Raw genomic sequence first — 27,286 nt, forward strand, 5'->3', positions numbered from 1 at the left:
ATAGCCTACCTTAGCCTTTTCCTAAATGTCATACACAATAATAGGTAGGCCTACACCCATATATCAAAATCCTATAAATTGTTAAATTGGTCATTTTAGAGTTGTAGATTCACCTTTGTGATCATTTTGGATGAATAACATTTAATCTACCTGCAGTAATAATTGTTAGTTACACTACAGTAAATGAGGTGGACTATATATATCTATATATCTATATCTTTATCTTTATCTATATCTATATATCTCTAATCTCTCTCTCTCTCTCTCTCTCTCTCTCTCTCTCTCTCTCTCTCTCTCTCTCTCTATCTCTAGAGTGTGTGTGTGTGTATATGTATTTAACTATATATATATATATATATATATATATATATATATAGGCTACTCATCATATATCAACGCATATAATCCTGTTAAGCTAAATACCTAACGTTATCTTATGAGGGCTTGTCATATGCCATAACGTTGTGACGACATCGTGAGGGTTATCAAAGTAGTTGCTAGGAATCTTCGGTCGCCAGGATACGTTGATTAACGTTGCGAGAACGTAGCGTGCTTGTTTGTTGGTGGCTGTTACGCCCACTTTAGGTATTGCAGAGGGGCAGCTTCATTCATAGGGCTGGTCGGAATGCAGTCAAAGCACAGGAGCAGCCGAACACCATCAGCGTCGTAGGGTGTGAGCCAAATGATGGTCTCTCACTGAAAATACCAGGCCAGGTTGCTCTGCGCTGATCATTGTCAACAGTTTCGACATCGGACATATTCTGAGCTATATCCGGACCATCCCCTGAGGAATGGATTTTGAATGTCTTGATTGAATACTGGAGCTCTTCTCCTGTGCTCGACCTGCCGCGGAAATAGACTGACTTCCTAGTCCTCGCTGCTGCCGCAGACATAACACTCTCATCGGCTCATTGAACCCAGACTGTCCGTGGACTACTGGCTCTGGCATCTTGGCACATCGGAACTGGTCTATCGTCCGTGTAGATACGAAAACGTGCCTGTGTGTGCTTTTGCTGCCTGTATAATGCCGACACATCTGCGGTTCCGGAGAAGGTCATTCCTTGGACTTTTATTCCTTTTTTCACTGTCCACCTCCGCATTGTATTTCATCTACTCCGCCCCCGGTATCGGTAAGTCAAATCAATCATGGGCTTATTTTGAATATGCTCAAACGTTTGTATGTAGGTTGTTTTTATGGGCGCGTTAGGTCATGTGTGACAGCACGGTTTGCATCGAGAGTGTGGAGCAAACGAAGGGGCCATGCGCCTTTGCTGAGCTTTCATCAGCTCCCAATCGATGATGAGACTCAGCTGGATGCTCGAACTCAATCCTATAATATCCATGTACCTTACCATGATAATAATAGTGATACTGATGAGCGTCATGGCTACTATAATCCTAGTGATGTTAGTAGGTCTAACAGCTATGATTATAATGCTACTGATGACACTGGGGCCACAACCAAAATAAGGTATTTTGGCTTGGATTTTGGGGTCATTGTTGGCATTCACAGAATAGTCAAAGTAAATGTATATGTTAGCCTATATTTATTATCAATCTGGCTGAGGTCACGTCATGAGTTATGGCCTAAAGTGACATCTGTGAGGTCCACCTGAACATAGATCACTCATACTGAAATCATTCCTTACATCATTTGCTGCCTGTAAGTCACATGCAATTGTGTAATGGCGCATGTCCTGAATCCCTCCTATCATTAATTCATTAATGTTCCTCATCATCCCCTCCCTTCTTTTCTTCTGTCACTCTTTGTCTCTCTCTTTGAATGTGTGCGAGAGCATGTGTGTCATCTCAGTCTTCTTGATTATCTGCTGTCTGACACATCCTCGGAGGCCCTCTAGCTTAGGCCATGGTCCACTCCTCTATCAGCCTAGATATGTAGGGACTCTCGTGTTTGCTATTTTTGTCATTATTATCCACGTGATGCTGAAATATCAGTGACTTTATTGTAGCTGAATGGGCAAAGCTTATCTAGATACATAACACTCATTGCATTGTAAAATTGGGACTTTCACCTGACTCTGTCCTTGACTCTGCGCAAACTAGATCTGTTCTTTCAGGTCAGAACTTTCCACTGAGTGGATTTAAGAACACTGATGAATATGAAAACGAGCATATTCTGCCATGTTGGAGAACAGCAGGGCAAACTTAATGAGGAAATATTTGAGGAAACACAAGGTGCAGTTTAAAGTTGGCTACTGGCCTACTTTTCCTATTTACTACTTAACCCACCATCGGTTGGATATCCTGTTGTGCTTGCTGAACAATCAGTAGGTAAAGGTGTGTCTACCAATTTGGGAAACGTGTTATTGTTGGAGTTGGCAGACAATGTTATGCCATGCAAGTGCCTAGCCTTTCTAAAACATCAAAGAGAAAAGTTTGTCCCTCTCACTCCTCAAAAATGGGTATTGATCCAGTCACGCTTTTTACCGGCTGCTGTGGACAACTTGATCAATAATTGAATCAATTCTTATATGGAGGACACATTACTGACAGGAATAGCCTGTGTATGTCCCAGTAACAGAGCAATGATTCCTCTAAATGTGTAACAACCAGGATAAAAAGTAATTCTTCATTCACTTGTTCAGTATTTTTCAAGCTAAAGTATTGATGCACATGGCCATATTCATCCTCCAGGGTGTTAACTGTAGGACTGTAATGGCCACGTGATTTTACTGGGGGGGTTAGTTGAGAAACAGAACAAGAACCAGCAACACCAGTCCATTAATTATAGATGGTAACCAGGAGCAAGACTGCTTCTGCTGCTATTACTAAAAGCTACAGTTTAGTCTTTTACACTTAGGATTCCCGGGTGACATCTGGCAGGGGAAATCAGGTGTGAGTGGACCTTTTGTTTAAAGGTCCAGTGTGTAGAATTTAGTGACATCTAGCAGAACAGACATGGCAGAAATGGAATAAAATATTCATCAGTATGTTTTAATTAGTATATATCCCATGAAAATAAGAACCATTGTGTTTCTGTTACCTTAGAATGAGTCCTTTATGTCTGCATAGAGAGCAGGTCCTCTTCCACGAAGCCCACCATGTTGCACTGCCATGTTTCTACTGTAGCCCCTACAGAGGGCCTTCTGCGTTTTTTGTGAGTTTTGCAGCCATCGTAGGTTCTGCTACATGCTTGGGGGTTGATTGCAATCTGCAACATCACTGCTAGATGCCACTAAATCCCAAACACTGGACCTTTTTAAAAGTTTTTGACATAAAGTGGTACAAGCTACTCGCTGGTAGTGATATTGATGCATGGACATTAGCTGAGGTTTAAGATCCTGTGGTCAGAGATGCCCCAGTGAGCCAGCAGCTTGTCAGAGAGAGACAAACAGCAGCAAATGGGGCTGGTTAACAAAAACATTTTAAACCACAACACAGCATTAGAATTCAATTTAACTATCCCCAACAGAATATATCATCTTTAGCCTGTTTGCAATGCTTCAGTCTCATATGTTGGACCTATCCTACAAAGGAAATAGTTCCATGATACAAAATCTGAGGGGAGAATCAAGCATCAGACATACAAGATGCTGTATTTGGTTGTGGATGTTTTGTATTGAGTATACTGTATTGATGTGGCTCCCTTTGTTGACTTCTGTTGTTGCTTACCTGACAAGCTGTGGCCTTGCTGGGACATCTCCCTTCACGTGGTCTGTAGCCCGAGCTAATGTCAATGCATCAATATTATTACTAGTAAGTACCTTAAACCACCTCATGTCTGAAAATCTACCTAACCTTGTTAAGAGCAGGTCAAGACAGAGGTCAGAGTTAGGTTCAGGGATGCCCAGGGTCCTTCTCAGCATTTCACCATAATGTAACTTTATTCTCTATAAATAATCCCAGCAAAAGTGTATAAGAATTAATAAATCTACATTTTCCTATTTCCACTATTCTATCCTAGCATACATACATATGATGGCCGCCTTTGGTGGAGAACAGATTTGCAGAAAATTATCATATAGAATGGGACACTGCAAAGAATTAGCAGAATAATTTACAGTAAAGAGAAAAAATAGAAAAAATGGAAAGGGCAAGGGGAGGGGGAAGTGGAGAGGGAAGGATGAAAGAGATGAGCTGAGCTCCTTTCCTTCTGCTGGTTTGCACATCGGGGAACCCATACAGCACACCTGAGCAGGGCTTCCTATGATACCCAGGTGGCTTCAGTGCAGAATGCCCCAATTCATGGCTTAGTCCATTTCTCTCTCTCTCTCCCTTCCTCCCTGTCTGCTTCTGTCTCTCTCCATCTTTCTGTCTCCATGTACTCATATGCACTGACCCCCCAGCCTCTGTGTTGCCCCTGAGCATGGATGCTGACTGATGCAGGCTGGGGATGCAGGGCACAGCTGGGCCTGATTGCAGCAGTTTATTTAATTAAAACATGAGAGGATCCCACTGGAGCGAGAGCAAGGGAAGACACAGGCTCTATTTATAGGTTTGAACACAGATGCACACACACACACCTCCACATCCGGGGAGAGCAAGGAAGACAAGAAGCCAGGTGCTTTCTTTTGTCTCTAGAGAGCAGGCTCATCATCCCATCTGAGTGGATGTGTGTGTCTTGTGTATATCTATCTGTAATATATCTAAGCATGTACCAGATTCATTTCAAGGTGTGGCCTGCTGACAGGCATTTCAGTCCTCAAAGTGTCTTCAGGTTGCTACAGCGTGAAGCATTGCATGCAGTTGTCAAGTTGGCAAGGAATGAAGTGTTCCACCAAGGTTTTGATGTTGCTTTAGAGTATCAAGCATTGTTTGTCAAACTCTGCAAAGGTGAGGCAAGGCAAAACTTCAATAGAAGTGCCACCTTGGATCAAGAAGTAACAATAAAACATTTGTGTAAAGAAAGAAAAATGCTAACAGAAATGTAGACTTTGGGTGTTAATTATATTTGGCTCTCAAGCAACTATACAGTACCTTTATGGCTTTTCTTCAGTTTATTTACACATAAACATGACTCATCTACCCACCATCCTTTCTTCAGGTCTGGGGTGTGGGTGGAGACTGCCAGTAAGTGCATGTCTCGGTGGCAAATGATAGCCAGTGCCTTTAGATGTAAACACACCTTCTGCTCTTACTGCCAGGACATAATTGTAGATCAGTGTCACGCCATATAGTTGATCTGCTTTATCAGCAACTACTATACTGAGCATAAATAATAACAAACTCTGCCACCCTGAGAAATTTGTCCGGCCCTTATTTTCAGGCTTTTGAGAACATGCCTACCTCTTTATAGAATAAGACCAGTGCGAATTCTACCAGTAAAATAATAGGTGGTGACAGTATCCTATTGTATATGTCAAAGAAATATCACAAAATACAAAATGTGGGGGCAATATATGTAATATGTAACATATCCTGATACAGTCTCTGACAGTACATTACCATCAGCATAAAGACGTACTCTCTTGTGATAGTGATGCAGACGTTTATTCTTCCTTAACTAAAGACATTTTAGCTCTGAACCTGTTCTTGCTATCTGGCAGTTCGAGCTTTTTTTCAGTTTATGGCTCTCTGTCCTATTGTAAACCTGTTCAGTTCAAATGTAGTATTATATAGTTTTATAATTTGATGTTGAATTCTCTTTCTGACTTACCTCAAGGAATTAATTTGTGGAGGCGTAGCAGACAGACCATGTTTTTGATCTGTGTTTGCACTGTGCCCTGTCATCACTTTCATGGCAGAGATATCACAGGCAACTTCTGTGCTATCACTCTGCACTCAGTCCTAATGGTGTTGTACTTGTGTTTTTTTGGTGGTTTTTTTTTTTCTCACTGCTGCTGCTAAATGTGTATCTCCCCAGTGTGTTTCATAGAAAGCTGTTTTCTCAGAGCAGTTTTTTCACATTTCCTCTGGTCACACCCATCAATCTGTGTGAGTGTGCACATATATGAATATCTTTTCACTTTTATGTGTGTTTGTTTGTGCAGCCCTTTCCTGCAAAGCAACTTTCCAACATTGACAATGATTTACCCTAGGGACATTTGAATCCTAATTTGAGTAGAAACTGGCGCTTGAGGTGGAGAGGTATTAAAGAAGGAAGGAGCTTGTAAAGATCAGGCAGATTATGTTTAGAGCTATGCAGTTTGGTGCTTTGCATTAGAGGGAAATGAAAGAGTCCATGTATAGCTATAGCTATAGCCATAGCTGTAGCATAGATTATAATGTGTTTGTGACAGCATTGTTTAGATGCTAATCTGTGGCTAGGATAATAATGATAAATCATTAACTTGGTTGAGGAGGAAGACAAAGTATTCAACTTAGTGCACATTGAACTTTTGTTCGACATGCTAGATGGATTAGTTAAATCAGAACTGTCTGTTAAAACTAATAAATGAATAACATTTGATTGTATTTTCTACCCCACTGGTAGGACATATACCCTAAATCACTACTGGCTGCACTTCGAGTGCCTTTCCTGAGTCTTGTAAAGTTGCTGTTCTTCACAAGTTTATAGGCTTCACAATTTATAGTAGGCTATTGCTTGTGGTAACCATAGCACTCAGACATGGCCATACTCAATCTACTTGATGTGGTTGCAGTGGTATCTATTTTTGTGCACAGCAGTGATGAGTGTTTGTGTGTACAAATTAAGATGTCAATGTGGAAAGTGCAGGTTGGTGTCAATATGGCAATACCTGCACCCTATGTCTTTGTTAGGCATGCTGCTTGTGCTTCTGTAGTAGAGCTTCCCTGGCACTCTTAAAGCCATCCATCTCTAGTCCTTAAGGACCACTATAGTGCCCCCACCCACCACCCCACTTCACCTCCCACCCTTCTTCTGCTGCTTAATTGATCCATCCATTTAGCTCAATCTAGTCAACCTCCTCAGGCTAATTTCCAGAGGCTAGGGATGGCCAGGGTGAAATATTAACTTGGTGCCAAGCTGTCTCGGATAGATTTCATTGTGAATAAACAATCATGCTACGTAGTGATAAATTATGCAACTTCTCTATTTGACTTCTGTGTAGTCGTACAGCCATTTAAAATTAGTTTTTGTAATTGGTAATAATGACTAGAAAAGTGTATAAAAATAGATTGAAAGGAAAACAGAGAGCTTGATGCACAGCAGTTCAATCACTGAAATTCCTCCGGCTGGAGCACTTAAGGTCTGGTGTTTGACATTTTCACTGCAGTTGCCATGGTTCCCTGAGGGCTTGTTCCCATCCAGGACTGACTCTTTTATTTATTATTGTCACAGCAACCACAGAAACATGCCATCCTTGTTCCCATGATGATCTGGGTGACAACAAATCCCTAAGGATACAGTCATTACAATCATCTGGGACAGTGCCATGGTCTTTCTCTTTGTCTGGGACATCTGTACACTGTAAACTGGACCGTTCAGTAAAATGAATTACAACCACTATAAATAACTTAACATAATGCCAGATTTCTCTTGGTCTTTACCACTGACAGTTCAGAACAACACTTGTCCCATAATTTAAATAAACACTTCAATATTGTTATTTCTGCTTCCGCTTAGACCTTCTACACTTGTGTAAATCTTCCTGCTGTGATAGTCTGTTATGGCTCTGTATTGTAAATGTGTAAGCGCTGTCCAAGGACATGTGACTCTAATTACTCTATTAACAATGGAATTTAGTTAAACATCAATAGAGTTCATTGCACTCTGTGAGTCAGTCGGAGGCATGAGCATTCCTCTTAAAACCTTTCATTGACCGTGTGATACTCTACCCGCTATCCCTCATCACACACACACACATACACCTACACTCCAAATATGGTTCACTAGGATATGCAGGAACTCTGCATCACCCTGAAAAGGACATGGATTACATAACCATTTTGACTGTGACACGGTAAAATCTAAAACATTCCCTCCCCTGTGATCGCAGAAGAAAAGAGAGACTAAGTCATTGCTGTTTTCAGTACACCTAGCTTATTCACTTTTTCCATTGTTTTTGTATTTCATAAGACATTTCAGTGTATATTTTTGGATAAGACTCACACTGTCATATTATGCAATACAGAGTTCCATTGAGACATGATTCAGACCTGCTGCTGTATTATAATATTAATTTGGGTAAACAGCAAAGACAAGCTATGAACTTGTGTGGGGATACTGTATATCTCCCTTTACTAAAGCTGCGGGGTCTATTTGGTGACCAGCTTTGTTTTGTGATACACACACTCAATACTATTGATTCACTGATTTGACACACGTCTGTATAGAAAGTTGTAGACATTGTTTACCCAGCAAAGCTAAATGCATCCAATACTTTAAGATCTTCTTGTCGTGGTGTTTAGTCAGGGTGTTTCTCATTTGTTCCTAGGTTGCTGTTTGGATTTTCAATCATTGCAATTCTCTTTCACTCTGTGAAAGACCCTGTGTTCTCAACCCTTTGGGTTTTTGACCCATGAAGTGATAACTCTCAGGCATGGATAAGCAAAGGGCTGAAAAGTTAATCCACTTTCCCTCTCAGTTTCATTAATTATTATAGATGTAGAATGAAAAAAACATTCATTATTGTATTTCAGAAGAAAAAAATGCTACAAAAGAATTTTGAATCACTGCCCTTTTTATTTTTAGGATTGATTGTTGTGTGTTCACCTTCCCACAGTAAGTTCATGCTCGTTATTTATTTATTGTACAAATCCTTTTATCCAACTGGTGTTATAGTTTTTTTTTTTTTTACAGATTTAAAATAGCTTCCTCAGATTTAATATTGTACTTGCAACCTAAACTTCCCTCAACCTAAGTTCCCATCCTTGTTATAGATACTGTAATTGTAATTGAACTCTGTTTGGCCTACCTATAGAAAGACATAGCAACCATTCAGAGGTGATCCCTACACGCATAGCAACCCTAGTCTTATGTCTCTAACTGTTGTCTGTAAGATGACTCATGTTCAACCCCTATAGTCTAGATATCTGACCACAGACAGATGGTTGGGCTGAGTGCAGTGGAGGTGAGAGGGGGTGGAGGTGTAACAATGTTTGTGTTAGTTTAGATAGAGAGTTGTGAGTCATTTCAGAGGCGGACTGAAGGTCTTGTGTTGAGGCTGTAATCATTTATGTAACCTAATCATCCCAAGGAGAATCCCAGTCTTTGTAGACCTGGTCCAGGCCTCCGTTTGTTATTGAGACTGTTACCATGGTTACTTTGGTCATGTGTTTGTGGGCAGTTAAACTGTAACTGATGATGAGCCGGTGTACAGGAGTGAGGACGCCAGGGAGGCAGAATCCAGACACATGTTTTTTAACAATGTTGATGACATGGTGTGTTCAGCTGACGGTAGAGCTGATGATTGTGATGACTCCACCTGTTTTAAAGTTTACCTACAATAAGTGTTTAATGAAAGCTATTATGCTCTGTCTAAACTTAACTTCTGGGATATGCACGGGCAAATACCGCTGTGGCTTTCTCTGTGAATCTTGGGATGATTTCTTAAAGAACCAAATCAATGCTGTCAAGTGAAAACAAAAAGTAGGCCTGTGGCTACCTAAGGTTAAAGTGTGCACTTCAACCCATTGGCAAAAGAGTACCTGTTGGACAGGAGCCTTTCTAGCTGTCTAGCTGCAGAAAGACAAATGTTTGCATCCAAAGCAAATACATAAACATAAAGATTTTCTGTAAATCTCTGAACAACTTATTGAATGCAGTGTTGGTTGTGGGAAAATTCCTCTGAACCCCAGGAACCAAATTGTACTGTAATTATAATCTGAATCCCTTTTCTTCATAATGAAAGTTAATTTTGTTTCTCACCCCCTTTCAGAGATAGACGATTGTCTCCTTATCATATTTTTTATATATTTTTGAAAATCTAATTACTATATGTTAGAAAAAAATAGTTATTCTCTGTGTTCAGATCAAAAATAGTACTGCGTTTAAAAAAAAAAAAAAATGCTAGGGGCTAGGGGTGTGATGATGAACCATTAAGTCCAGGTTGAAGGCCTACCAGATGCCTAGACACTGCACAGTAGTTTATACTCCTCTGAGACAGGAATTTTCAACTCTGTAAAGTTGTCCCAGCAGCTTCTCTGTCTCAAGGCGTCCAGCAGAATCAGGCCGCTCCACAGTAGACGCTACAATGTCTGCAAACCTGCAATGTGAGCTTGCACATATGCATTGTTTGATGTGGTTGCCACTGCAAAAGTTTAGCCAGGATCTTTTTGTCTTTAGCTTATGCTTTTGCCGCAGCACCCACACGACACCAATATAGGGGTCTCTGTGAATTGACTTAGGAGGCTATAATTTGATGCGCTGTTATTGTGGGTCTGGACAGCCTAATGCTGCCCTCTAGGCATGCACGCCTACCTTATTCCCAGGTAACCAGATCAACACCTTAGGTTGGCCATGGCAGCAAATGCAAACAATTAGAACCTAACTTAGGAGATTAATTAGAGGGCTCATCTAATAAATTCTTACGAGGGCAGCTTAGTTGATTAGCAAAGCATAGCTGTAGCCAGAGCGGATTTACAGCCACTATACACAAATTCAGTGAGCGTTAATTAGCAGCTGCTTTTATTTTTATTTAGTGTGGCCGCTAACATTGGAGGCTAGATAGTGAAATAGCCAATGAAATACCATTTACTACTGCAGGTTGTCAACTGTCCAAGCTGCATAAATAGCAATAAACTAGTGGTGACTGGATGTTGGGAAAAAGCCTAAAAGCATTTCTAATGTCTTGTATTGTACAAATCTCCAAGGAAAAGAGGTGAGACTTTATTATTTAGTATTATTTTCTCACTGAGAAAGACCTTCCTGCTTAGACTATGCTCTTATAAATTCATCCCCTGTTCTTAAATGCATGATACCAGCTACTAGTCCATATTTAAATCTCACACTACACATCAATACCTTGCTTTTCCTCTATCCTTGTATGCAAAGCAAATTTAATGTACAACATGTTTATTTATGGAGTATTAACAGAATCAGTGTTATGACCTGGATTCATGTTGGCAGAAATTAATTGGTTTGTAGCTTAAATTTGAAATTAATTAATCAATTTACTACCACTTTGAGTTGTTTACATAACCCTCAGTGCATTAAAGCAACAAATCTGGTCGTTCTCATGAAATATTAACTGCACTGACTGCAGCTACCAAGCCAGCTCAATTTCTTAATGTTTTCCAATTAATGCACATCAAATATTTAATAAATGCAGTATAATACAGTGCAGTACCAGGACATATAGTGTTTATATTACTTAGTCTGTACTATTCATTCTATACAATTTACAATGTCCTTTATCTTTTCCCAAGCATAGTCAGGTAAAGTAAGGTTTTAATTTAGCATAGGTATGATTAGCCAGATAAGCTAGTGTCTCACAATGATTTTAGGTGTGTTCTCCAACCACAGTGCTGTGAACAATATACATACTTAGTGGAATACCAGAAGCATTAAGGTGCAGCACAGTCCTAAAGGTCAGAACAGAGAATTAGATGTGGAAATCCACAGGGAAAGGCATGTGTAGTGTTTCTGCATCTTGCTCAACTGTATGTAGCTACTGTGGCAGCGTGGTGTACTAGCTGCCTTCTCTGGCCCATTTGTTCAGTCAACAGGAGTAACCTCCAGCTGTGAAGAGACCTCATCTTTCTGCTGGCGGGGAATAGGAAAACAGAGCGAGCGGGAGAAAATAGGCAGAGGCAGTATGGTGTGTGTGTGTGTCATTAGGTACTTGTGTGTTTGTGTGCATGTGTACCTGTCTGTGTATGTCCTCTGTGCACCCCACACACTGTAGCAGTGTTTGAGCCACTGCAATAACACAAGAATGTTCTGGATAGCCGCCAAATATAAAAGCAGGCGGAAATGGTCTGGCAGAAGGGAGCGGCGGGGGCACTGCAGGAATGAATCACTACTCGCCGGCCCGGTCCAGCCAACATTGTAGCTGTCTCATCTGCTGTAAATTCTGGGATTTGTAAAGAGTAAGGGGAGTTAACCATCATTGTGCACATTTATTTAGTAATAAACACTTTGAAATCAGAGATTGTGAAAAGGATGAGGCAGGGCTGGTTTACCAGATTAAGTCTTAGGCAAGAGAAAGTCTGAAAAGCTGCGGCGAGACAAGAAGCAAGGAGGGCACATTGAGGGAAGAGACTGAGATTAATCTTGAGTTGATTTAATGACCTGCAGTGTAGTTGCGTTTTGGCAGGAGCTGCTCTGAGTTAAAGGCTGATGAAACCTGCAGTTTTAGACCTTCTCTGCACACTCCACTAGTTAAAAATGTAATCAAACGGGCATGTAGAGCAGGGGAAGCAAGGAAAGAGGGCAGGTTAGGGAGGGTTATCACCACCTTGAGGCAAACTTAACACAGCAGCCAAGAGCCACTGAAAAACCACCTGACAGGCTCCAAAACTAAGATCCTCATTGCTTCTTATCAGTGTCCCTGTATGCACCCTTGTCCATCTATTCTGTAAAGTTTGAATGCAGAAGATTTTAATTTTTATCTATAACACTTCCCTCCAGCGGCTGTGGATTATGCAAAAAGAAACTCAAAAGCTACACGTTATTTTTCTCTTCAGCAGCTTTTCTTTCAAAGTAGCCCAGTTGGGTTGGAAACACGCAGAACGGGCAACCTGAATGTTACTACAGAGAATGATACACAGTCCTGGAGAACTTTTGTTGACATTTACAATTTTGAAAGTAGGAGTCAGGAGTAAAATTCTTCAAACTATTGTATGATGGTCACATTCTTTTGTCTTTCAATTTAGCACTTTAAACAGCTAATCAGTTGCATAAAAACAGAGGAAGTATCAATTCATCACGACTTCTCACTCTCGTTAATCTTTTTCTTCCTCAACTGACATCAAATTGTACACATCCATATAACAGCCCTCTTTCCTTCTTACCCTCTAACAACCGGTATCAAAGCAAGGACTCAGGATAAACCAGTATCTGCCAATTGCGTGAGTGAGTCATCATTTAGTGAAGTAACGCTTGAATTTCCACCTGCATACAGGCTGTTTTCCACCTTCAGATGCCGACAGCAGTAACAGAGACGATATGAGGAAATGAGCTTTTACTAGGAAAAGAAAGTGCCTTTCTCTTACACACACACACACACACACACACATAAATATACACAATCTGTCTGTCTTCCTCATTCAGATCTGTATTTCTGTATTTGCTTGCAACAGAGTGAAAACAAGGGGTCCTGGCACCACTGTGTCATTTATGTAAATCGTCTCGGCGCATCTTGTCCCTGTGTTTCTCTGCCATGTAGTGGCACGGCAGACACAGTGACTCAGGGGAGGATCACACACACACACACACACACACACACACACACACACACACACACACACACACACACACACACGTACACTTGGGACAGCAGAGCAGATGGAGGGGCCAGAGTGACTAGTGCAAGACCAAAAATGAACTCAAACTAGACATCACACTGTCCCTGCTGGCATGTGCTAGTGTATACTGTGTCTGAGTGTGATATGTTATTGGTGACAGGTTTTTTATCTACTACAATACCTTTTCCATTACACATAATTTCCGATTGCAGTGCACATAATACCACATCATAACATATCTTCGGACTGTGTGTTATCAGCTCCACTCCTGTTCTTCTGTCTTTGGTATCAAGGAGTGTCAATGGGAAGAGTCAACATTCCTTACACATTACATTGTCAGGTGAATGACTGTGTTTCTCAGCTAAAATAGCAGTGCCGTTGTATCATTGTCTGGTTGATCAATTGATTAGTGTCACAGATTCACCAGACCAGTTTAAAACAGTCAAGGGTTACAGTAAAGGGGTGTGAAAACAGCATGGCCTTCTTCCTTTTTTTCTGAAACCGCAGCTGCTGCGCCTACAGCTATGAATAAATAGGTAGTGTAGAGTTGGATATAATCCTGCTGAGCTGTGGTGATTATTTAACTGTTAATGCCTTATTGCCTGAGGAAGGGAGCTCATTTTGAAAACTGGGTATTCCCTCATGTTTACACCGCTTTCTGTGCTCACGAATGATGGTTTTACTTTCATTTGTCTTCCATGAATCTGCATTTTTATACAGCAGATAATTTAAATTAGTACGTGCTTTCACCTCCATCTTTAGACTATACAGGGGTCAGTATTCTGTTTTTGTTTATTTGTTGTTTTATTTTACTTTTGGCAGTGCATTGAACATTTTGTACAATGTACATAAACAGAAATTCTTTTCTTACTCAAATCTTAACTTTCACAACAGGGTGGAGTTTTGGTTGCAGTCATTTTATAGTGACGCAGTTTACCATAACTATTCATGTTTTACTTTACTTTTTACTTTTCATGTACACACACACACACACACACACCCTGCGTGTGGATGAAATATGAAAAAGTAGTGAGGAAAATATTTCAGGGCGATGTGGTTATATATGTGCAAATCTATGTGTGTGTACGTGTGTTTAGATCAGGTTGGTTTGTGGGTGGAGGCAACAAAAAATAGTTCTGACGTGAGCAGCAGCTTCTAGTGCCTAACTCAGGATATATAGGGTTTGAGGAAGTACCTTAATATTTCAAAGGTGTCTCACTGAATGATTCGTTCAGTCTGTTTCTCTGTTGACATATGGGGAGTTCCTGAGAACACACCGTAAGCAGTTAGTTACACACAGGAAATTGCAAACAATTGTCAGTGCTAGAGTGAAAGTTTTACCGATGTCTCAACGATGATGTTCCTGTTTCAGATAACATAATAAATAATATAATTGAACCAAAGAAAATAATATAGATGGGTCTAAAGCATATACTGCTTGAACATGAGGTGCAGTTATACTTCACAAGCAGGCGTTGAGCTTCAGTACAGAGACGGGGGGAAGGCAAAGATTTGTCAGATTAATGACAATTGAATAAATAAATGAAATTGACCGGCCAAGAGGAAGTGGGAAGCAGAGAAGAGGAGAATAGGAGCACAAGTGGTTTAGATGCTCTCAGGAAGTGGGCAGGATGCCAAAGACTGTGATAAGTGCCGACGTCATATCTGTTGCAGTAAATGAAGAGTACTCAGCCCGTCAAAGAGACATCTGCTCTGAGAATCTGGCTTTCTCGCTTTTTTTTTTTTTTTTTTTTTTTTTTTTTTTTTTTGCTGTCTCTCCTGTCTATTAGTCAGCCAGTCCGTTAGCGTCCTCGAGTCTGATGGAGAAATGGTTCTCTTGGGCTTTTGAATTCCTGTGCATATGACGTGGGTTTTGGTTAATGCATACACGATGGTTTTCCTGTCATTGTAGTTCCACATAGTTATTTTCAAACACTTAAGGTCTGTTGTGAAAGTGCCACTGTGTGTGTGTGTGTGTGTGTGTGTGTGTCTGTGTGTGTGTTCGCACAGTTCAGCTGTGGGTTTGGAGGAAGCCTCATGATACACTTATGACTAAATATCATGTGACCAGAACTAGCACTGGACTAATATTGTCCTCATTATCAGCAGTTTGTGTTTCATTTTGGAATGTTTCTGTAAGTTAACAATATGAAAACAAATTCAAAGAGGAGAATGACATGTAGAATGACATTTTTATTTGCTTGGGTGGTCTTGTCATAGCCGTTAAACTCCTCTTGGCCAGTGTTAGTATGTCACTCCTAATATACCCTCCCTCTTCTGCTTGCTTCTAACCATTTCTCTTGCCTTTTCTGTGGTGAACTGAAAGCTATGACTCGACAGCTGAGCTATTTTCTGACGGGAATCACAAGTCAGTCCATAGAATGTGTGCGTGTGTGTGACCTTCTCATTAACTAATTGGCAATATCAAATGACAAACAGAGAGAATGAGAGACTTTCCATCCAGTGTAAAAAACTGCAGGCTTTACATGTACCATGCAAATGACAGACAGGTGATGAATAGGTGGATGGTTATTTGAGCGAACTACCAACTGGATGTAAATTTTATGTAGATGTCTAAATAATGTGGGTCAGAGTTCTGTATTCTTAGGAGCAGAGCAAACACAAGTACTGCCAAGGTTTGGGGTTTGTGATATAATAACAAAACATGAAAAATCCACATAAAATGCTAAATAACTACAAATTTTAAAGGCATCTAATTTATCATATCTAATCTATTTAAGCACTAACTGTAACCTACATTACAAAATGAGTGTTTTTAAGACATTACTTTGTGTTATTGCAGTATGCAAACCAGCATGCTTTTCTGGCTATTCTGACCCATAATCCTCTGCGTGGCGGAAGATATGTCACATTGATTGAGCGGCCAAGAGAGCATAGACCAATGACAGCGCATTGACAGTGCAATGACACAAGCCGCATTGACAGATGAAGTAGTATGTCCCAATTGTATGCATACTGCATGTATACTGCATGCAACAGTGCGTTCTTTGTAAGGGCAGCTGCAGTACATAGTAAAAATAAAAAACAGAAGTATGCAATTTGGAATGCAGAACACATGAACAATTGTGCAAAGTAATATCAGAGATATGGCAACTCTGATGTAAAAGTTCATTTTTCCACTTTGTGATTGGGTAATCTATCTTATGTCTTATCTGTTTTTCTCTTATTTTTCCGCTAAGGACAACAGCTCTGAAATAAAGTGAAACTAATTAAGTTGATGTGACAATGTGACAGCGCATGAGCCTTGTGAGATCCCAAGAATTTCACGGAACACATTTTATAGCACTACTAATAAATGATATCAAGCTGCAGCACTTTTTTCCTCATGCTGATGTGTGTAAATTTGTGAACCAAAGAGGATGCAGCAACTTGAAGCCCTTTGCATAAATGTGTCTCTCAAAGTGTCTGTCTTAAGTTACCCATGACAACAGGAATGTAAGGGGGAGGCGGGGTAGGAACTAGAAAGATATGGGAAAGAGGGAAAGATAAAGACAAAGATAATAGACAGTGAGTGAGAATGAACACAGATAAATGAAAAAGGAATTGAGAAATTTGTCCTTAGAGAGCAATGATCTTTTTTCCATGAGAGAGGGTAAGATTAGATAAATTAAGTACTTTGATGTAGGCCCTTCTGTTCCTGTCAACTGAAAATATGTAAGCAGAATGCATCTGCCAATGTTACAAAATATTAACCAAAAGGAAGAAATATGGTGGAAAGCAATTCCAATATTTATAAATCCCAGAGCTATGCAGGCTTCCTGTTATAATACGGCCTTACTGTTTTTTCAAAGGAATCTACTAATAATAGTGTGGATTCATACAGAATTGCAGCTGTACTTTTTGTTAAAATACTCATGAACTCAGCCACCCTTCAGGGATCACTGTCCGACTGAAATGCTTTATAAAAACCCACAATGTATGGGATTAGTTTTTAGTTGTTAGTCACACAAGCACATGGTGAGAGGAAACTCAACGGGGTTGTGAAAATGTGTGCGTGTGTGTGCAAGTGAAAGATTGATGGTGGCGAACAAACATGTGAGTTGAGTTATCTCTGTGTGAACTGTATCTGAGTGACAAATTAATTGGCATAGCTATCCCCTCTGCCTCAGGAAACACAGAGTAAACTGAATTGTCCGTTTTTTTTGTTTTTTATTCTAAAATGTATAAATTGGCTAAGCAGAAAGAACTATATAATTTCTCTATATGTTAAGACATATAGGGAACTTTAACTAACCGTGTGTGTGTGTGTGTATGTGTGTGTGTGTGTGTGTGTGTGTGTATATCGACTCACTACAGCCTCAGGGTTTCTCAGCATCACTTACAGAGGGTCAGAAAAGGTAATAACATGCTTGTCCCTTTTAGATGAGATCAATAATGGTTCAAAACGACATATTATATATTTTAAAAAAACCAACCTACATACAATCAACAATCCATAATCTTCATCTCATGCCAATCCTTAACATCCTCGTTAGATCAATACACTCAAATTACAGCAGTTGTTCCAGTTAATTGTGAGGGATTTAGCGCTAATGCTTTGAGTAATCAGCTGTTTACTTTCCAATAAGGTATTGAAATGGGCCGCTAAATCATGTGTGGCCAATTTAGAGTGTTACATTACTGATAGTGTCATTAATTCAGCTTTTACGCTGACATAATACACATTCAGCATGCACTGAGGACTGATGAATTTGCACCCATGGTGCTCTACTTGTCTTCATGTCTTTATGCATGTGCCGGTCTGTGGGTGTCACTGATACACGGTGGCAGTAAAAATGGCCCTTTCTTAGAGTGACAGCTTTAATCCCTGAAAGCTATGGGTGCATGTATGGTGTGTGTACTTGCGTCACTGTGTGTGTGTGTGCATACAGGAAGCATATCTGCTGGGGGGGAAAAACTGCCTTTCAGCTCTTATCAGGAAGCTAGCAGAATGGGACCGATCACCTCCCACTGCTGAGCTATCAATGTGGAGTTAATTGCCTTTCAGAGGCAAAGTGTGTGTGTGTGTGTGTGTGTGTTAGGGGGTGGGGGGCATTTGCGCATTTCCTTTTATTTTTTTTCTTGTTTGTTGGCTTTTTCTTTTTCCATTAACCTTAGTTACATTACAATGTGGTGCATTGCCTCTATCTGGCCCTGGACTGGTCACCGTAAGCCTGCGATCCATCATTCACATTATTTACCTAAACGATAGGAAGAAACGGAGTGGACGGAAAGTGATACAAACTACATTATACAGAGACAGCAGCACAGAGAGATGAAGAGCGGAGATAAAAGGAAGGACAGATAAGTGGAAAGAGGGAGGGATGTGGAGACGGAGAGGCAGAAAGAGAGGGAGAGGTGGGCCAGGCTTGGCATGCGGACAGCGTGTTCTGTGAGAACTATAGAGGACAAGGTCGTTCAAGGTCTTCTGTCATGCTTGATGGGTAACAGTGGGTGGTTTCTGATGGGATGAGGAGACATGGGGGTGGGGTTTGAGGGGTCTTTCTGGTCTACATGTGTATAATGTAGTTGTGTATGTGTTCGATGTCCCTCGCCAATGACATATCAGAAAGCTCTGTGTATGTGTGTGTGGGTGTGTGTGTGTGTGTGTGTGTCTGTGTGCGTGTGTACACGTGCATCCCTTTGCTTATATGTCCAGCACTAATGGCCTTGTGTTGTAGCCTGCCACGTTCGCTTCCTCTAAACTCCAGGTCTCTCGTGTCTAATTGCATTTGTCACAGTTTGTAGCCTTGAATACCTTGGTGCTGCCCATTACTGCAGTCTCTGGGGTGCACATTTGAGGGAGGAATCGCATGCCCACTGCTTTGTATACAGGAGATCAAGCGTTGACAGTATCCGTCTCTGTGCTTGAAGACCTTTACTTGTATTTCCAGGCAACCTGACCCTTGAGAGAACCCAGCGACTGGCTTTTTTCAAAGGGGATCCAAAAATCTTTTGACTGATATTTTCCAACAAAGACCAGACTGAGAATCTGGTTTGCTTTGTTCTGCAAGCAATGGAAAAGTGCAGTGTGTACATGTACAGTACATATGTACGATGGATTTGTCCTAGTAGAAATATGCATAGATAATATATCTCCATATGTTTGGCAGGCATGGGAACGAGATGCTAACATGTCAAATGTGTCGGTGCCTGCAGGACTGGATCACACTCCAGAAGCCTCTTAGCATTTTTCTGTCATATGGTGCCTCAGAAGGGCGTGTGTGTGTGTGTGTGTGTGTGTGTGTGTGTGTGTGTGTGTTGATCCACTTCTGCATGTGTTACAGTGAGAGTGAATAGGATCTATTTTATGTTCTTGTATTCCTTTTTATTATTATTATCCTTTGCAGATTTGCTCTAGCCACAGTGTAATATTTGCATGCTACAGAGGTAAAATGAGAACATTGATTTCAGTTACTGCATAGCCACTAGTTTCTAGTCCTGCAAGCCAGGCAGTTTGTATAGAACAAGATGAATGTGATGGAAACTGTAATACAATTACTAATGACAAATCACATCCCGTGGATTTCTAGCTCAGCAGTATCGTGCACGCGCATATCAGCACGCACACAGACACACATGTACGCGCATACACAGAGGGGAGTGGATCATACTGGGATTGCTTTAAGATAAATGTAGACTGGATTAATGGCTAGAGATTGTACAGTTGGATACAAGTTCACAGAGGCAGAGATCTGTCAGATTGGCAGTTTGGCATTGTGCTGGCATGCTGCTCCAAATACAGTAAGAGTAGTAGTAGTGTATGGGATGAATATCATGTCATTTCAAAACTGAAAAAAAAGCTTCAAAAGGTTGAAACTCACTGTTTGAAGCTTGAAATCTAATAAAGTTCTTGTTTTGTTGTCGTTTTTAAAGGTGCGGATATGTTGGAAAAAACGTTTTGAAATGTTGAAACTTGAGTTTCGAAAGGCCGAATCTTTATTTAGAAACTTTTGCGGATGTAAATTTGCACTCACATTACAGACTGTTATTTCAGATCTGAGTTTACAACACCCACTTTTTAGAGATCTGCCCACACAGTAGAGAGCTTGTGTGTTGGCTGGAGACTCTTGGGTCACTACTCGGGGAAGCCAGACAGCACAGAGAACCGTGCATCCTGTTGGCATATCCTGTGCGCTTCAGTCATTGAAGGGAAAGTCTGTCAATCCCACCTAACCTGGTACATTGCTTGGACTATTTCTGCAGAGGGCAAACAATAGGTTAAAAAAAGCCCATGCCTCCAGGATCACAGCTTTTTTTTTTTTTTTTTTTTTTTTTTTTCCCCCAGACTGTCTGTTTCAGAATTTTGGAGTTTCAGACCAGAGCTGCCAGAAATCATGTGACTCGCAAGCTCGTAACTGTGTGGGCTGAGAAATGGGTGTTGTAAACTCAGTTCTGAAAGAACAGTCTGCAATAGAAGTGTGAGTGTACATCCACAAAAGTTTCAAAATAAAGATTTGCCCTCTCAAAATCTCAAGTTTCAACGTCTCAAAATGTTTTTTCCCAACACATGTGCATATGTTTTCAGATCACCATTTACAGGGTTTCAAACCAGGAAAACAAACTAATACACAGGGAGAACAGTGACAAATTTGTTAGAGAAGCATTGTAAAAAGAGAGCTTTAATTGTGAAAAAGGAAAACTCAAATACAAATTAATGATAATGAAAATGTATGCCAGAAAAAGATGAATGAAAATTCAAATCTCAGCAAACATGAATTTTAATTTTTTTTCAACTTATCAAAACAAGTCTTCAAAACATAGTTTCAATCTTGCAAAACTTTTATATTAGATTTCAAGCCATCAAACACTCAAACATTGAGTTTCGACCTTTTGAAGCTTTTTTTTCCCCCAGTTTCGAAATATGACATGATATTCATCCTGTAGTAGTCAGATATCCTGGAAGTAATTCCAGAAGTTGTGGACAAACCATCATGACATCAGACAATAGAGGAAAAGATTAAGTTGTGAGTCACTGTTCTGGTAAGTCAGGGCTACACATTCACTTACTCTGTTGAGCGGGAGAGTTAACAGTTAGACCACATCCCCTCACTTTGTTCCACTTTATTGCTGCGTTTGCCAGTTGTCCTCTGTTGTGGTGTTATTTTTCTCAACCCACACTACGCGACTGGAGAGGAACTAGCTTCTCTAGTGAAGCTCATGTAAATCATGTAAATCCACTGAACAGTAATGATAAGAGATTTCCAACATGATATGAGGATTAGTCAGGTCTCATTCTTGACTGAAGGTCGATGGTGGTGGTCATTGTTTGAGATGTGCATCATGTCACGTTTCTGTGAAAGGTTACTGTGGTAACTGACACTGACACTGAAATGCAGGCAGAAATTTCAAATGCTCCCTCTCCACCCGACTGCTGCCTGTTCTCTGTGTCACTCTCACCCTCTTCGTGCCCTCTCGTTGTTTTTTCCCATGACAAATGAATGCATCAAAAATCATAATCGATGACCTACAGCGAGGTAGATGGCAGAAATTTGTACAGCGTAATAAGGAAAAACATTGCAACTATCATGCGTAGAAGGCAGGAACCAATCAATCATTTCAAATTCATCATCTCTGTCTCTTTCTCCTTCCTAAATGAGTTGTATCTCTATCCCTGCTCCTCCCCCATCATCACAGATTAACATTCCAATTGTTGGCATCTTTGGAATGAAAGCCTCTGGATGTGTTTTTGGGAAATCCCCTGTCATTAAGTCACCTAGGCAGATAATCAGTTTAGGCCAGATCAGGTAGAAGAGTGTGCTTAGACTAGAACAGGCATTAACCTGCCAGTGCTCCAAGTTTATCTTTCCCCAACATACAGATTGTTCTAAGTGGTTTCCAGACCTGCCAACCTGTACGCATTTTGCGTAGCAGGTATGCATTTTGACATCAAAGTGTGCTGGTACGATTTGTCACTCTAAACTACGCAAAAAGCTGGTGACGCCTGTGAGTTCAATTCATACATCCATGGTTCAATTGTGCATGGATGTATGGCAGCTTGTAGCCTGCAGATGGGAAAAAAGTGAGTTCATGTGGCACAGAAATAACGTTACCTAGAAAGTTACCAGGAGGCATGTGTGTGCGCACATGTGTGTAAAAGGCAGAATGGGCCTGTGGCCTGCTCTGTGTGTGTGTGTGTGTGTGTGTGTGTGTGTGTGTGTGTGTGTGTGTGTGTGTGTGTGTGTTGGCACTGTAGTCTATAACTTTGCCTACTCCAGGAAAATTTCAAAGAAACACCCCCTCACTGCAAATTAAGTAGAATATGTATGGAGGGATGTGATTACTTCTACAGTTTCAACAGTCATGTTCATATTCAGCCAGTATTGTCATTAGGTCATCATACCATCAAGTTATAGCCCACCTATAATGAGAACTGTTGTATTAACCAGCTCTAAAATATTTATTTCATTGTAGCCACAAAATAGCCTGTTCAGGCTGGTATGGGTTTTACAGCTACATTGTTATCATCTTTTCAAATGACCTGAAAATCATATTTTCAAAGATCAAATTGGCTTAAAGTTATTATTATAAAGATTATTGCGGAGGTGTAAACAATAGAAACTATATAAATGCAGCAGTAGTGGTAGGTTAGTGTGTAGTCTGAGTGAAATTGTGTTCCATGGTAAGCTGTGTTTAAGCAGGTGAAAGAAAAATGGACAGACAGGCATAAATGACCAACTAACAGTAGTGGCATCTGCACATATTTTTGTAAACAATCTGTTATTGGTATCAAGAATTTTCATATCAGTGTATCCCTTACATTTTTGTCTGCTCGCTGCATGTGTGCAAATGATGTACACATGTTATGTGTATGTTTGCAAATTACTTACAGTAATTCATTGTGCGAACAGCATTGATTTGCATCTGACGCATCTAGGTCAAGGAAGCTGTGCTCAAAAAATTCGTCCAGGGTTGGCAGGTATGGGTTTCCCACTGAGGAGGAGAAATGGAAGGAGGAAATGTTTGTCATGAGTTAAAAAATGGCGAAAAGCATAGACATCTAATTGCATCTGTTTTTATGAGAGTAACAGTTTGCATTTACGCACTATTGTGGGTTATTACCCCTGAGGAATGTATTGTTAAGTCGCTGTATTGTGTTAAGATGTTGACCCTCCCTGTTTTTAATGCCTCTTTTCAATCTGCTGGGTAGAAACACTTTTACAATGGGAACAGGAATAAAATGACTTAACTTTCTTTCCTTTTTTTTTTTCTCTGTTCCCAGTGAATGAGTACGTGTTCATGGTCCAAGCCAGAGGGATTCAGATCAGAGAGAATGTGAAGAACATTGGGGCTCAGGTTCTGGAGCAGGTGGTGAGAGGGGCTTACAGCGTCAATGGTACAGGTAAAAAACATACATATTGTTATATACCAAGGTGTATCAGGAATACGTAGCTCACACGTTGTCTATTATGCAATTACATGGGCACAAATGCAGTTTCCACCCTGGTTAGGTAAAGGAAGTTTAAAAATATATATATATATATATATTGTAGTTGAGTCTGTCCTAGTTTTACTGTTAGTTACTCATACATAAAGACATAATCTTATTTACCAGTGAAAGATTTGAGATGAAAAGATAAAAAGCATTGATACAAAACAATAGAGCACACAGCTAGACTTTATGCAGATAAAGGCTGGATTAAGCTAATGCTGCTGATGTGTGTGACTCCAGATTACGCCTATGACTTCAACATGAGCGAGAGCGATGCTCCTCCCACTACATACCTCCCAGAGGGCTTCACCTACCTCCCCTCACAGGTTTGCCCTGAGAGGCTGCCCTCGATGAGTAAGTAAATTGTTAAGGTTTCAGTTTAAAGTTTGGTTTTAATGCTTTGATTTGATCCTGGCTGATGATTCTGTGATATATGAGAAACTTCCTCAGTTGACCTAAAAAACAGTTGTCCTTCAGGTTCTCTTGGCCTTGTAAAATATTTACTCAAGTTGTTTTTTTATTGGATTTACTTCTATTAATGAATGATGAATGCACATATGTTGTTGTGACACAGAATAGCTTTGCCCAGCAATTGATGACCCAGATTGCTCAACTGTCACAGGCATTGGCACGTTTCCCCCCTCCTTCTTTCTTATCTAACCTGTTTCAATTACCATTAATGTTTTCCTTATCTTATTCCTTAGAGCTTTATTTCCTCATTCTTCTCTTGACCGTTTCATCTCATTCACTCCCTCTTTCTTTCTCACTGCCATGTCTCTTTCTGCCTCATTAATCTCTGCATCTTCTTTTTTCTTCCCTGCACACAGAGGGCAGGTTGCAGGTGAATATGAGTGAGGTATCTTTGGAGGAAGTGGAGAGATCCCTGCTGCAGGGAGAGCCTGTCATGGCCACAGGGGGCTTCTGGAAGCCCAAAGACTGTTTACCTCGCTGGAAGGTAAGTGTGAATGTGATATTGTTAAAAGGGTTATTCGCTGAAAAGCACTGTCAAATATACAGACGAGTGAGTGAAGAAATATAACAAATGCTCCTGCCAGTCCATTCCAATTGTTTTTGTATGATTTGCCGCAGTTTAGACATACAAGCTGTGGTGTAAATAACACTAAAACAAAGTCACAGCAATGTCTTTTTCCAAATAAATGTCATGATTACTTATGCTGATGTGCAGACCTTGTTGTGAACAGTTTGAATAAAAGCTACTTTCTTCCAAAGTACACCCAACAACTGTCTAACTTCATTAAGTAAGAATACAAAACAAAAATCTGAATTATTATGAGTAGCCATATCATTCTCTTTAGAAACAGATATTACTGTTGAAAAATTTAAATGTATTTTTATTGCTTTAAGCTCCACAAACTAGTAAGCTACAGCTAATGTCTCCAAACCCGAGCACATAAGGTGAAGGGGAAATGTAAGTGCTGTTGAGTGAGATGTCCCTTTCGTGTGAGCTAGAAAAGTAATGACAGGGAGTGTTCAGTACTAACAGTTCACAGTCTGGTGACAAACTGCACATAACACAATAACTGGCATGTCTGACACATGTGTACAAAATGTTTCATACACACCACTCACCTGCTTTCTGTCATTCATTCTGCAAATCAGGATAGTGTGGTTGTTCTGTCTGACATTCACGTGCAAAAAATGTACATATATACTCAAATGTCAAAAGTACAAAGTACAAGAAGCAGGCAAAACATGAATTCTGCCCTTTCAGTGTACTTTGCAATACTGTTTCATTCCTGAACCACACTCCTCTGGCATGTGCTCTTTTTTTTTATCACTCTTTTTTTGTCCAACAGAGCGATCTTGCCTGCCATCTGCCTGTCTGTCTCTCGCGTTCATTTGCCTTGAGGGACTGTGTATGTTCTCACAACCAAATCTCTATTTCTCGCTCTCATTAGCCAGCAGTCTTTCTCTCATCTACCACAGTAGTCTCTCACTTTTTGTTTTGCATTTCCCATGCTTTTTGTTCCTCCCTGTGTTTGCCTTTTATTGCACTTCAAAAGAAACTCAAAAACGGACTTGGGAAAAAGAAAAGAAAAAAAAAACGACACACCTTTCACAGACATTTAGTATCTCAATGCTTTTATGATCGATGCGTGTCAGATCTCATTGTGGAAATAGAAGTCAGGCATGTCAAGTCAAGATGTCAAGTCTCGATAATTAACGGTTTTTGGTGTTGTTTTCACCCACACTTTCCCATTTACCTACTGCTGAGAGATCATGACTCTCAGAAACATATACACTTTGTACAAATAGTTCTGTTTACTTAGTTGCACAGATCAGACTGCTCTGTGACTCTGTCCCTGTTCAGTTACAGTATATATGCAGTATCAGTCAAAAGTTTGGACACACCTTCCCATTCCCTTCAATGAGAAAGTGTGTCCAAATGTTTGACTGTTATGTTTGTACATGTATGTCATTTCATGTCTGACATATTCTACTCCATTTTGTGTCCCCAGGTGGCAATCCTAGTCCCGTTCAGGAACCGACATGAACACTTACCCATCCTCCTCAGACACCTGGTGCCAGTACTGCAGAAACAGAGACTCCAGTTTGCCTTTTATGTTGTAGAGCAGGTATGCCCACACGCATTCCCAGTTCACCCATGCAACACTTGCAGGAAGTGAGTCACCTTCTCAGGTCATAATAATGTTCATTGAAACAGTTGAACATGAAAAGCTATTACATAACAAGTCATAAAAAAGAAATTGTCATAACATGAAAGTCTCTTTTTTTCTTTTCTCCCACTGCTTCCGTCCCTTGTAATCCTTCTGTCTAGGGGGGCACGGAGCCATTTAACCGAGCCATGTTGTTCAACGTGGGCTACAAGGAGGCTATGAAGGACCTGGACTGGGACTGTCTGGTCTTCCACGATGTGGACCACCTCATGGAGAACGACAGGAATTACTATGGCTGCACAGACATGCCCCGACATTTTGCGGTGAAGCTCGACAAGTACTCCTATATGTGAGTCCTGTTTCTGTCTCTATGGGGATATACAGTACAGTAAATGTATTCCTTACTTAATATGAATTTAATATGTGTAATTGTCCCTCCAAGGCTTCCATATAATGAGTTCTTCGGTGGTGTCAGTGGCCTGACGGTGAAGCAGTTCAAGAAGATTAATGGATTTCCTAATGCATTCTGGGGCTGGGGGGGAGAGGACGATGACCTCTGGAACAGGTGACGAGAAAGCACACACACACACACACACACAAACATTGGCCTATCTGACAGAGCTGCAGCACGAGAGATGGGTTAGGCCAGTTGGCATATAGCAGGCTTTTGTATTTTTTTTCCCCCTCCATTTGCCTTTGTGACACAGCATTGTTGTTCCTTCCCCCACCTACACAGCTCACAGGCAGCTGTACACACTCAGGGCTCTCAATACACACTGCCAATTCTTACTGTTCTTTCTGATTGAGTTGTGTATTTATATCTGTCTGTAATGACCCCATTTTTGTGCATTTACTGCAAAACCTTTTTGTCTCTCCTCTCGTATTTCTATATGTCTATATGTATGACAGTATGTAATCAGATAAT

At 40.5% G+C, this 27,286-nt stretch overlaps 1 protein-coding gene across 1 annotated transcript in view; it reads left to right on the forward strand.

Moving 5' to 3' along the window:
- Window positions 1-482: 482 nt before the first annotated feature.
- Window positions 483-27,286, forward strand: part of b4galt5 (UDP-Gal:betaGlcNAc beta 1,4- galactosyltransferase, polypeptide 5) — a 32,269-nt gene continuing 5,465 nt past the window's right edge. Inside the window, exons 1-7 of the mRNA XM_042409868.1 lie at window positions 483-1,130; window positions 23,513-23,632; window positions 23,963-24,076; window positions 24,550-24,677; window positions 26,203-26,319; window positions 26,523-26,710; window positions 26,804-26,926. Coding sequence (XP_042265802.1) covers window positions 1,025-1,130; window positions 23,513-23,632; window positions 23,963-24,076; window positions 24,550-24,677; window positions 26,203-26,319; window positions 26,523-26,710; window positions 26,804-26,926 — 896 coding nt within the window. The 5' untranslated portion in view covers window positions 483-1,024. The remainder of the gene's footprint in view (window positions 1,131-23,512; window positions 23,633-23,962; window positions 24,077-24,549; window positions 24,678-26,202; window positions 26,320-26,522; window positions 26,711-26,803; window positions 26,927-27,286) is intronic.

The sequence above is a fragment of the Thunnus maccoyii genome, chromosome 4, assembly GCF_910596095.1.
Source record: "Thunnus maccoyii chromosome 4, fThuMac1.1, whole genome shotgun sequence".
In the NCBI taxonomy this organism is placed as follows: domain Eukaryota; kingdom Metazoa; phylum Chordata; class Actinopteri; order Scombriformes; family Scombridae; genus Thunnus; species Thunnus maccoyii.